The 12921-nt window shown below is 35.6% G+C and overlaps 1 protein-coding gene across 5 annotated transcripts in view; it reads right to left on the bottom strand.

The window, feature by feature from the left end:
- RASAL2 (RAS protein activator like 2) overlaps positions 1–12921 on the bottom strand; it is a 353302-nt gene that overhangs the window by 84557 nt on the left and 255824 nt on the right. For all 5 annotated transcript variants that reach the window (XM_055319255.1, XM_055319253.1, XM_055319254.1 and 2 more), the window contains one exon: positions 2807–2913. In XM_055319255.1, the coding sequence (XP_055175230.1) occupies positions 2807–2913 (107 nt within the window). The remainder of the gene's footprint in view (positions 1–2806; positions 2914–12921) is intronic.

The following is a 12921-nucleotide window of genomic DNA, read 5'->3' as shown; positions in this document are numbered from 1 at the left end:
TCTTCAGTATTTGCCCGAAAATGGAGCTGGCAAGAACAAACAAGCCCTTTGGAGAGTCTACTTGATAAGTAGTGAACTTGTGGTTCACCATAGTAAAGACCCCTGAATCCTAGAACCACAAGAACTTGTCCTTAAAAGTCACTTCTGCTCCTTCATAAAGTTAACATGGATCATTTCTATGGAAACAATCATGTTAATAACATAAAACACTATATAATTAACTTAGTTAAGTATCTCAAAGTTTGGTTCCTTTTTGTTCTGCTTTTCTATATTCAGAGACTCTGTTGTGATTTCAACCACAAAAATATTTTGTGTTGATCTGAAAACTAGACATAATTCTTATTGGCATTACATTTAAGTAAATCACATTAGCTATCGGTATTCTATGGAAATTTAAAACATACTGTGTACTTTCACAGATATATGAGGTACTGCAGTGCCTCATCTAGCCAGCATATTTTGGTTTCTTGTAAAAGAATATAAATTATTTATACAGCATTATCATGGGATAAGGTATTCACAAACCAGATTTTTCTGGATAACAAGTTTTATAAGCATCACATATTTTCAAGATTTAAAATATTCTCAATGGATATATATCATACAATATTACACAGTTACACTTTAAAGAGAAGCTCAGCACAATATAATTCCACTTCTTAATGATTCAGGATCATTATTATCAATGTCAATTACTGTACTATACACCATCCATCCTGTAATACAACAGTATTCTTAAGGACTACTGATAAATATTGGGCTATTTGCCTTTATCCTGAGTGATTTGGATTGTTTTTATGACTCCTTTCTTGACTCACTGTCATCTTTTGAAAAATTACAACCAGTGCGTTCTGATAGTTATTTTTCAAATAACTGTGTAGATAAGGACTGGTTAAACTCTCCTACACAGCTAGGTGCATGGGCTTTGTGACTGTAGGCTGCCAGTCAGTGGCCCCTCTTTCCTTCAATATTTCTAAATCCATGAGGTGGCTGAGATTGTCAGAAAAATGACAACTAAGTACATGGTTTGTAAGCACTGCTAGTGGTCATGTATATGCATCATTGGTTTATTATTTTTACTCAAGAATAACTAGTTTTATTAGGAAGGTAAACCTTAAATCAGCTATCAACTGTTTAAATATAAATGAAAATTGTTGTTCCTAATTAATTTAAATTTTAAAATTCCAGCCATGAACTTAAGATTCAATATAAGTACCTGAATGTTTTATATTATAGAGGTATCTCTTTCTTCAGTTATTGACTTTAAAAAATATGTATAAATTTATTCTAGCATGATGGTATCAATATTTCAAATTCTAACTCAATTCTTTTCACCAAACACTGTATATGTATGGTCAGTTTTACTATATTTGATTTGTTTCATCAGGAAAATAAGAAGGGGAGGAAGGAGGAAAAACAATGCCTTTTTCCATTCATTAAAAAACAAAACAAACAAACAACAAACAACCCAACATTTAAGTGAGAAGCCATGTCTATGGAACAAAGAATTCAGGAAAAGGGATGAAGTCTGATATTTTATAATTCCTGTCACAATTTGGTTAGAATATTAATACAATCTTGCTTCTGATCTTTAAAAATGAGAGAATTGGTAACATTTGAAAGGTGTCATAGTAACAGATAGATATCCATGAACGCTATAGATCATTGAAATACAATAAGGGGAAGTATCTTGTTCTCAGGGTTAATAAACATAAACATAAAACATTCACTTTGGTTAATTTACAAATGAATGCCAACTTATATATCTCAAAATATCAGTTCAACTTAAAAAAGTCATCCAAACTTAAAAAAATGTATTGGAATACATAAATAAAGAATACAACATATTAACTTACTGAATTAAAAGAAAATAATCTTTTTTTTTCTCCAATAGAAAAGTCTACTTCTACTCTATACTGATGTCCTCTGTACCTACAATAATGACCAACCTCATGGCAGTAATTCTTTTCAAGTTTAAAAACAATACATTTTAATAAAATGATACACTTAGTCTCTTTCTTAAGTCAATAAACATAGAAAATGGATGAATCAAAATCTGGGTTACTCAGACTTATATCAAAAAGGTCCAAACTAGGACTGCAACTGGTGATTAGCTGACCTGATCACTTAGAGCCTCCCGATTTCAGCATTTAAGATTTAATACTGATTCTTAGTACTGCCTCATCAGTTTAAGGAATATTTTAAACTGGGCTATTTCTTCCAGGGCACTTCTTAAGCACTTAGATGGTCATCTAAAAGATGGCTTAAGCAAAGCACAGGCCAGGTCTCAGGATTAGAACTCACAATTGTCTCTGATAATCTGCCATGCAACTTTATGAGTCCCACCATTTACTGTTTATATGAGTCCCATCATTCACTGATTATACTCTAGCCCAAGAAAAATAACACAAAATCCCAAAAAACTCCTCCCACTTGTTAAGAAAAAAAAATACAACAGCATCTTTATGGAACGGTGACAGGTTTTCTTTAGTAACTTGATAAAAGGGCATCCTGCAAAGATTTGCACTCTATAGTTCAGAAGACTTTGAATTTAACATATTTTTTATACATTTTAGAAATCTCCCATAAGTAAAAATAATTATTCCCTAAAATCTAATAAACCTGCTACTGAAAGTAGTGGAGGTTAACCACAGTTAATCTATGTAAGTTGATAACTCTGTCCTTTTAACTTCAGTATTATAAAGAAATTCTTGAGCAAAATGTTTTGATTCCTTAGTAACTGTCTCTAACTCCAAGAAGAAAGGAGAGAAAAATAAAATATCTTTCGGAGAAGAGGAGTACTTACTGGTACTTTGAAGGGTGAGGTATTTACAGTGTCCATGGAGTTGGGTTTCTCTGATGTACTGGTCCCTGAGATACTCCGTCTGCGTGGGGACCTTTCTGCCGGCACCTCTGCAAAAGAAGGAAAAAAAATGTCATAAAGACACCAAAATTTAGGATCTTTGACTAAACCGTAAATTAGTGGGATTCCCCCCACCACCATCACAAAAATAATCAGTTTGCTTTAAAGGTATATCACGTTCTATCTCCACATGATCAAGGGAAAAGGGAGACCCGGTCACACTTAAGAAATCTGCTTTAGCATGACAGATTATAATTCTATCTGGGCACATAGAGAAAGTAAATTTTTCTGGGCTATACTTAATATCTATAAATTCACTTACTATCTGCATCTCACAGAGTATGGACCTACTTCTCTGTTTGTCAGCAATATAGGAGTTAATAGAATCCAAAGAAATTTTTGATATTCTTGTGAACAGCGTATAGTCTAGTGTTGCACATGATTTGCTGGTGTCTGCACGAAGGTCAAAGTTCAGTTCCGTGCAGATAAGATGATTCACCAGACTGCAACCAAAGGGCCACGAGACAACCGAAAGCGGCTAGGATAAAATAACATATATGCCTATGCAGATATAAAAATAGATCAGCTTCTCCTTGTGCTGGCAAGATGACCTTACTAAGATCTTACTCTGGAATCCTAAACCTGTTCAAACTGACCTAACAAGCTTCGGATTCTGCAGATGAGGTGGTATTTTCTAATTTAGTTACTATACACTACATTAAGGTTACATTTAGACAATTTTTTCATAGTGATATAAATATATGCATATATATATGCACATACACACGCACACACAGATGATAGATATACACATATTATACCTTTATCACAACTGCTTCCCATCTCCACTTCAACTGACAGACATATAGGAATCCAGCTTCTCAGATAACATTAGATAATCTCAACATGGACAAGGAAAAAAACACATCCTAAAAAAAGTACTCTGTATTATCTTCCAGATCTTAAAAAATAAGGAGTAAATCGTGACTCCGGAGACTGACATTTTGATTCCTGCTGTTCTCCCTTTAAAAGATAGATGCAGTTTAAACTTCCATTTCTGGCCTCCTGGCCCCTGGGATCCGTGCTACTTCCACTTAACAGAAAGCGTTTTTTCTCTCGCTCCCTCCCTGTGTCTTGCTCTTCCCCCTCCCTCTCTACAGCTTGCAGAGAGCAAGCGAGAAAGAAACACACAGGACTGCAGCTATTCAATCAATCGTTCCGACTGCACATCCTCATTAGTTACTTTCAGGCTATTAGCAGACGTCCAACCACTGCCTCCCCTCAGTTACAGAAAATTTCACTGTAGTGCACTAATCTGCAGCAAGAAAAAACATTTACTGAAATTTATATTCAGCTAGTGCCAAAAGGACACCATTTTACACAGACCTAGGAATGAACACAAATCAATCCCTCCTATGAAAATCCGATTGGAAGTGCTTACCCTATTACTACCTTTGCACGCTGGACACTGATTTTCTTTCCATGACTAAACAGATCCTCTGTGTGACATCTTGACCCGTAAAACATAAGCCAAATTGCAACATTCCTAATGACTGAGAGGTTGCCAACATAGCGTCTTATACGCCTGCAGTACAAGGAAGTCCCACGCTATCACTTTTAAAATTACAACCAATAACTCTAAGTCTCTCAACTTCTCTCTAACCATCAGTGGTTAAATGAGCCTTAATGTACAAAGCCATTTTCTGAAGTAGGCACACACGACTTCTAAAAAATGGCAGTATAATTAGCTAAAATTCAAGGCAATGGCACAAAGCCCCAATTTTAAACAAGTCAGCTTTGCAAAGCACACTGAACAACAAGACCTTCAGACTTTTTTGGAAGGTGACTTTAAAGAGTGATTATCCAAGTTAGGCATTTCTACTATATGGGGGGCAGGCTGGTAGGGAGATGGGCTGGTGAAGATAGATGAAAATCTCATCCTTCTTCTGATAATGACCTATAATTAGAAGATACATGAGATCGAATATTACAGTATAACATAGTTTAATCTCTGAATAATTGATGGAGAAACCAAACTAGGAGAAAATAAGTTCCATTAGCAAGAATAAAATGATCCAGTAAACAGTTTTCCTTAATTTGCAATGTTCTGGATAAGGAAAAAAATGGAAACTTATTTCCTCATTTTCTTTCAAATATCTAATTTTAGTTTTCAGGCATATGAACTCACTAAATAAATACACTTCCAGGCTTTTAACAATGTAAAATTATATTGGCTAAAATGAGCAGCCATATTTTAAACTCTAACAAATATGTTATTTGTCGTACTTCTTCCTCTTTTAGATTCTCTTTCTGCATCATGAAAAAAAAAATCACAACTCTGGTGTAGCTTAAAGAATACCACTGGGTTCAAAAAGAAGAAATTAAATTTTTCTTGAACTGCCACTAAGAGGGGAAAGAGGGAATAAGCTAAATCAACAAATGATGAGAGGTCTACACTTCTTTCTCAGCTCCCACAACAATGCAAGGCCCTCTAATACCCAAGTTCTTTCATTTTCAGAAGATTCAGAACCATTTCAAAGCTGAGAGAAGGATATATACCCCAAGCACCAGTGGCCACGTACAACCAGGTAGCAGCATCAGCAAGGACTGAATTAACAGCTCGTTGGATTAGTCACAGGCAAGCCTGCATATTAAACTGGTCCAGCTACCTTTAACTTTAAATCTCCAGGCCGAAAGGAAAGCTGCTACTATGCTCTTAAAGCCACATTTCTGCTGAGTTAGAAAGAAAATCTATACTGGTTCCAGTAGACCAAAATTAGACAGCTCTCTTCCCTGCTCCCACTCATGCTACATATACCGCATTATTTTCACCCGCTATAAAAATTGTTCCTTTCATAGTTATAATATTTAATTATAGTCATTTTAAAATATGCTAGCCCTCTAAGACTGAGATAGAGACTTATAATATCGTTTCAGTAAAGGTCTGAAACTGTCCTGTTCACTTTCTCATCCTCTAAAAATATTTTTCATCTTCAGATAGAAAGGCAAAAAAAGTTTTAAAATATAAAGACCTGATTAAGTTTTAAATTTATTTCATTTCCTTTACCGTTGGATATGCACCAAGATGAGGTGACCACTTCTCTTAATAAAAGATAACCGGCAATACAGCTCCATGTGGAACATATACTGAACAAAGAAAACATCTGGGTGATTTTCTTAGCATGTCTGTCAACTATCTATGTGATCTTGTGTAAGCCATCTCACCTTTTCTGCTCTGGTCTTCATTAATAAACTGGGATGTTCAGACCAACCAGAGATGAAGGCAAGATGAATGAATTTATATGCTTTGATGTAAAATTAGCTTTTTGGAAGAAAGGGGCTCTCTAAATCCAAAGTCTGGTATCATAACGTCATTTATTCTATGTAATACATATTTTTCTCTCCGTTGATGTGCCTTCTTTGGAAAGTGTGGCAAAGAAATTGGCAGCTGGAGGTATAGGGACAAAAGCACTTTTGGTGGAGGATGTGCTTGTCTTCTTCAACAGATAGAAGTCAACCTATGCCTTTAGAACCTTATAGTTGTGTTGTTCATGGCCTTAATTCACTTATCAGGAAGCAAATGTCAAAAGATATTTCAAGGAGGACAAAAAAATAGGACAGTGTAAAAGAGATGAAGAGTTGTAGTAATTCCACTATGGTAATTATAGTGAATGGGTAGTTGCGTTGAGAAGATGAGCTGTGGAAGTCATCCTCGTATTTATTCGGGAAGAACGCTACAGGCAGAGGGAAGCCAATATGAAGCTTCTAGGGTCAGGTGCAGCATGGAGGCCAGTACAACTGGTGTGAGTAGAACAAAGAGTAGCAGAAAGCCCGAGACTGGGGTAAGTGTGCTCAGGCCACGTAAGCTCTGTAGACCTTTGCCTCAAGACTTGAGCTTTTCACTCTGAAGTGAAAAACTACCTGGTCAAACATACTTCACCAAAAGGTACAAATCACACAGAAACCTTATGGGGATATACTTACTGTCACTTTCTTAATTATTTTCTTTTCAGGATTTTGAATAATGACTGTGACTAAAATAATTCTGGAATATTATTATGTTTGGAAAGAGAGTAAAGGTTAATATACTTATCATATTAACTGAGGGTTAGGTTCCAAAAGCCTCTGAAAATATCTTAAATGAGAAAAGTATCTGTTATGCCTGTTATCATTATGGCCAAATATTGATAAGCATCAAGTGCATTTATTTTTGTTCAAGCACATTTAACTGAAGTTTATATACCATCATGTCATATATGCATGCTTAACATGCTTAACATAAATAACAGGACTCAAATGTCATTAATTCTGATAATGTCTGCCACTCTTAGGATGAGTTACCATCATTAAGGAATGATACAAAATACTTTCTCTAAAGATAAAAAAAGATGTACTATAAAAGTTTTTTAGGCACTACTTTGAGGCAGAAGTATTTTTATGATAACTTTAGTGATTACTGAGTCTTTGCTTTGTGCTAAGTGTTGGATGTGGAATTTATCTTTCTTAATCCTTGGGGCAGCCCTTGAGGTAGTAACAATTATTAATTTCTTGGATGAATGTGGGGGCCAAGTTTCAAAGAAAAAAATACTACTTACCAATGTGAAAGTAATTTCAGAAATTCAATACAAAAGAACAAAATGTAGAAAGACAAAGTTTTAATTTGGTGGACAATGATGTAAAGAACCAAAATATCCTTCTTATAGCAAAATTTTCTAGTTACGACAGATCAGAAAACCATTATATGCTCATGAGTGCAGTGTGGCATATATAGTATGCCTGAATACTTCCCATGAATGGCAACCCAAGTCAATTCCTAGTAATTTTGTGTACAGAATTATAAAACATGAATGAACGTGAATGCTCTGCCAATTGCAATTATTCAGAAGCCCCTTTAATATTTTTGTATTATATTTAGGAAACAAGTGTTCTAATATTCTTAAAAGGGGAATTCTTCACTTCACTTAAAAAACCTTTTTAAAAATCAATAACATTCTAACAAAGCATGACAGAAAATTGAATACACACCAAACTGTGTTCATGCACCCATTCATGTCAGTGAAATCTCAGGGTGCTGCTGTGAATCAGCCTGCTTCACTCTCATCTGTTTGCCTTTACATTGTGTAAATGATTACAATAAATAAGACAGGATATCAGTGGCTCAAGTTATTAATGAATAAAATAAGCAAATAACTTAACTCTTTATGCTATAAATTCTAAATTAGGAGAATTCCTTTTCCACAGGAGCAGAGAAGGCATTTAAGGAACTGAATGGGAAGGAAAGAGCAGTATTAGGCAATAGATGTGTACGGATTCAGTAAAGAAGGACCTCAAAAACAAATGGCAAAAGGTGAAAGAGAAAAGGCTTCATGAAAATGGGATTGTATGTTTTGCTGCTGGACTCCTAAAGGCAATGGGATCTTAAAGATCTGGGTAGAGAACCATTTTGTAAAGGAAAAGTGACAAGAACGAAGAGAAGAAAATTATAGACTGCATTTATATAGTTGCCAACACCATAGCGCCTGGGCGTTTTATGGACTTCATCTACCTGCCTTCCAGTAGGACATTTTCTGCTGTCTCCTGTTTTTACAGCTTGAAAGCTTATGTACTGACAGTCACTACCATTTAGCTGCTCTGAAATACAAATCCCCAGAGTCACTTTAATACATCCAATTGGTATCACTGAGACTGTAGTACCTCACTCAAACAAGCAGACCTTTCAAGTTGGCATGCCCTCAACACTTACTTCAATCTGAACAAATTGGTGCTAAGTACACAAATGTGGTGAATTTTCAGAAAGTAAAGCCATTCAGTCTCCCCACCTTTTCTTTACTTCAGCAAATTTATTCTCTATTATTTTAAAATTTTCTTCTTACTATTATAATAGGAGAATGGATTTCTCTCTGTTCAAGGAGTCTGGACACCCACAAGTATTCCATTTCTTCATATGATGACATTGGATGGGATAGCAGAGAACAGGTTTTGTGCAAATAGCAGTCTCAACCAGAAAGGCTAAAAAAAACAGCTCAGGGATGTTTACATGGTAGCTTTAAGTTTCTAATACAAAGTGTATCTCTGGTTCTTAGTGATAACCACCAGGATTCTTAATAATAATGATAAAAACATAGTAACGAGGATACCTGCAACACCAAACTACCATTTATGATTATTACATGCTAAGTGTTTTATAGGAGTTATCTCTTCCATTGTCACATCAATTCTCTGGAACAGGGACTACCACCTTTATTTATAGATAAGGAAAGAAAAAGAGGTTCTATTACTCTGTCCATGTTTGCACAGCTGGTAAAGGGCAGAATCAGGACTGGAACTCACATGGTCTGGTTCTAGAGTCTGTACTTTTAATTATCATGCATGCTATCCTGTTCTTCTACTGTTTTATATAATGGGCTGTAATGGAGAAGAAATAAATAATTATGGAGACTCCTATTTTCTTCTTCCTAAAAAAAAAACTCAAAGAACTTTAACAATACACACACGATTCTTCGTATTTTAGAGAATTAAATCACTTAGCATTATATTATTGTGCTGAGCACTGAGTAATGCATAGAATCGCTGAAACTAATATGACAATGTACGTTAATTATCCTTAAATTTAAAAAAAATGTGTTATCACATTGCAGTCCACTTAACCAATGATTTGCCAACCTGGCTATGAATTGAAATCAGCTGTGGAGCTTTTAATCAAACACAGGTGCCTGTGTTTGAATCACAACCTCTGAGGGAGGGGAGGGGATAGCCTACTCATAAACATTAAAAAAACAAAACAAAACAAAAAAAAACCTCTCTAGGTAAATCTGATAAGTATTTTTTTTTTTTTACTTAAAAAAAATTTTTTTTTAACTTGGTTCCAGGAGTGCCTGGGTGGCTCAGTCTGTTTAGTGTCTGACTCTTGATTTTGGCTCAGGTCCTGGGATCAGGCCTGGAGTCCAGCTCCGTGTTTAACACACAGAGTCTGAGGTTCTCTCTCCCTCTGCCCCTCACCTCACTCATACACACTCTCCCTCTCTCTGTCTCTCAAATCATCAATCAATAAATAAAATCTTAAAAAAACAACAACAAAAAACACTAGGCTCCATGCCCAATGTGGGACTGGAACTCACAACCCTGGGATCAAGTGTCAGATGCACTACCAACTGAGACATCCAGGTGCCCTTGAAATTCTTTTTTTAAATTGAGGGGTAACTGACATACAGATGATACTGATTTCAGATGTACAACATAATAACTCAGTATTTGTATACACTGTGAAATGATCACTACACTAACTCTAGTTAACATTTCTCACCATGCATGTACAATTTAAAAAAAAGAAATCACACTCTTTAAGGGATAATTTGTTGCAAAAAAAGCCCATCAAAGATTGCATTTCCTGAAACAGGAAACAACCTATAAAAAATAACTACTACTGATTCCTTAAATTAAAAATTAAAAGCCCTCCAAAAAATAACCTACCTTTGGGTGGGGGGTGGAGTAGATGGAGCACAGATGATTTTTAAAAACCAGTTTTTTGTAAGTTAAACCAGTTATTTGTAAGTAACTTTTAAGGCAGTGAACAATCTCTGTATGATACTGTAGTGATGGATGCATGTCCATTAGACATTTGTCCAAGGATGTTACAATATCAAAAATGAACCCTGAGGCATCTGGGTGGCTCAGTGGTTGATCATCTGCCTTTGGCTCAGGGGTCCTGGGATGGACCCCTACATCGGGCTCCCTGTGGGGAGCCTGCTTCTCCTTCTGCTGTCTCTGCCTCTCTGGGTCTCTCATGAATAAATATTTTAAAAAAATGAACCCTAATGTAAACTATGGACTTTGGGTGATTATAACGTGTCAATGCAGATTCATCAACTGTAACCAACGTACAATTCTGGTTGAGGATATTGGAATGGGGGAGGGCGTGTATGTGTGGGGATAAAGATATATGAGAAGTCTTTTAATTTTGCTATGAACCTAAAACTGCCCTAAAAGAATAAAGTATTTTTTTAAGAGTATTTTTTTTTTTTAATTTATGATAGTCACAGAGAGAGAGAGAGAGAGGCAGAGACACAGGCAGAGGGAGAAGCAGGCTCCATGCACCGGGAGCCCGACGTGGGATTCGATCCCGGGTCTCCAGGATCGCGCCCTGGGCCAAAGGCAGGCGCCAAACCGCTGCGCCACCCAGGGATCCCAAGAATAAAGTATTAAAAAATAAATAAAACAAAATCCTGTCTTTCTATCCTCCTAAAGTAATCTTCAGTACACGAGAGATAACTACTTAGGCCAATTCTATGAGACAAAGATAGATAAATAGCATTAAGATCTTAGGTTTTACAAAGAATAATCTTTAAATATGAAAACATTGTTCAGCATTAAATGACGTTTTTGAGCATTTCAAACCAGTTATTTGTAAAACTTTCTTAATCTCACAGCTTCATTTTGATGAATAATATTTTATGTTCAACTCTGGAAGGTACTATATCTTCTAACTTTACAGAGTTGTAAGAACTTTAAGCTTTTCTATAACCAACGTAACATGTTCTCATTATTGGTACATTTCATATATAATTGTAGGTATAATCTTTGATTTATTCATACTGTGATTTCAGTATTCATTTTTAAAATCTTAAAAAAATATATTTGGTCCTTGATTACACCAGGGTCTTTTAAGACTAGTTTGTGATATTTAAGAAACAAAACAGAGGATTATAGGGGCAGGGAGGGAAAAATTAAACAAAATTAAATCAGAGAGGGAGACAAACCATAAGAAACTCTTAACCATAGGAAACAAACTGAGGATGCTGGAGGGGAGGTGGGTGAGGAGGATAGATAACCCGGGGATGGGCATTAAGGAGGGCATGTGATGTAATAAGCCCTGGGTGTTATATGCAACTGATGAACCACTGAACTCTAACCTCTGAAACTAATAATACACTATATGTTAATTCACTGAATTTAAATTAATTTTTTAAAAAAGACTAGTTCTCAATACTTTCAGTATTGAGAAGCATTGAAAGCACAAATATTTGGCCTCTAATATAAAGACAAGAACTTACTCATACTGAGGACCAAATATACATACAGCACTGTACAAAAACAAAAAAGTGTTTACATTGGACATCGCTTCTTAGTGAAAGTATCAGAAAAAGCAGAAGCCTGTGATGTTGATTTGTACTCATTAGGCCACCAACACTGCCAAGTCTCTTTTCAAAATGTCTGTTGGCTTTATTTAGTCCCCTTTATTTACACTACCTACCATCCATTACCATCACCCTAGTCCTGGACTTTTTTTATCTTCTCATGCAGATCATGGCAAGATTGTCTTAACTGATCTCTCTGACTTCTTTCTCTGCTGAAAGCTATCCTGCTCTCCATTAACAGATTAGTCTCCCTAAAACATTACTTTCTTGGTGTAATTACCTTCCTAGAGATCTTTAGACAGTCAGGCATGGGGAAAAAAACCACCTGGCCCCACCTTTCACAGTCACTCTTCTGTCAACACTCTCCAACAAATTGCCTTAGACAGATGATCTTTGATCTCAAACTGGCCATATTCATTCCCCTGCATGTTTGCTAATGGTTTCCATCTATCTGCCAGATCTTAGGTGACCTTCAATAGCAATGTTAATTCATCTACTTCCATAAAACCAGTTCTCATTGACATTTTTTTGATTTCCAATTAATACATTTGTAGAAGTTGAAATTACTTGATTATATGTTCTTCAGTTTCAGGTAATAAACTGCATTCCTGCTCAGTACAGTGTTCTGCAACTGCTGTCTTTGAATAAGGTTTGAATACTGCAAGATTCCAATAATAGTGATCTCTGCCTCAATTTTTAAATAAAACAAATTTTAGTAAATAGAATTCTCTCCATTTTAAATTTGTCTCCTACAATGTTCTCATAAACCATCTGCACCAATTCTTGCTTGTTTGCAGGGAGTATTAAAACAGAATAAAAGATAATAATCACAAATTTTAACACCTAAAAAATAGTTCAGCATAGTCTGAACACCTTTTTTATCCTCCTTTAATAAACACACTGGCTCATAGAGAATTACCATTT

The sequence above is a fragment of the Nyctereutes procyonoides genome, unplaced genomic scaffold, assembly GCF_905146905.1.
Source record: "Nyctereutes procyonoides isolate TBG_1078 unplaced genomic scaffold, NYPRO_anot_genome, whole genome shotgun sequence".
Taxonomy (NCBI): Eukaryota; Metazoa; Chordata; class Mammalia; order Carnivora; family Canidae; genus Nyctereutes; species Nyctereutes procyonoides.
Note: the sequence above shows the minus strand (reverse complement) of the source record. Positions and strands in the feature narration are given on the sequence as shown.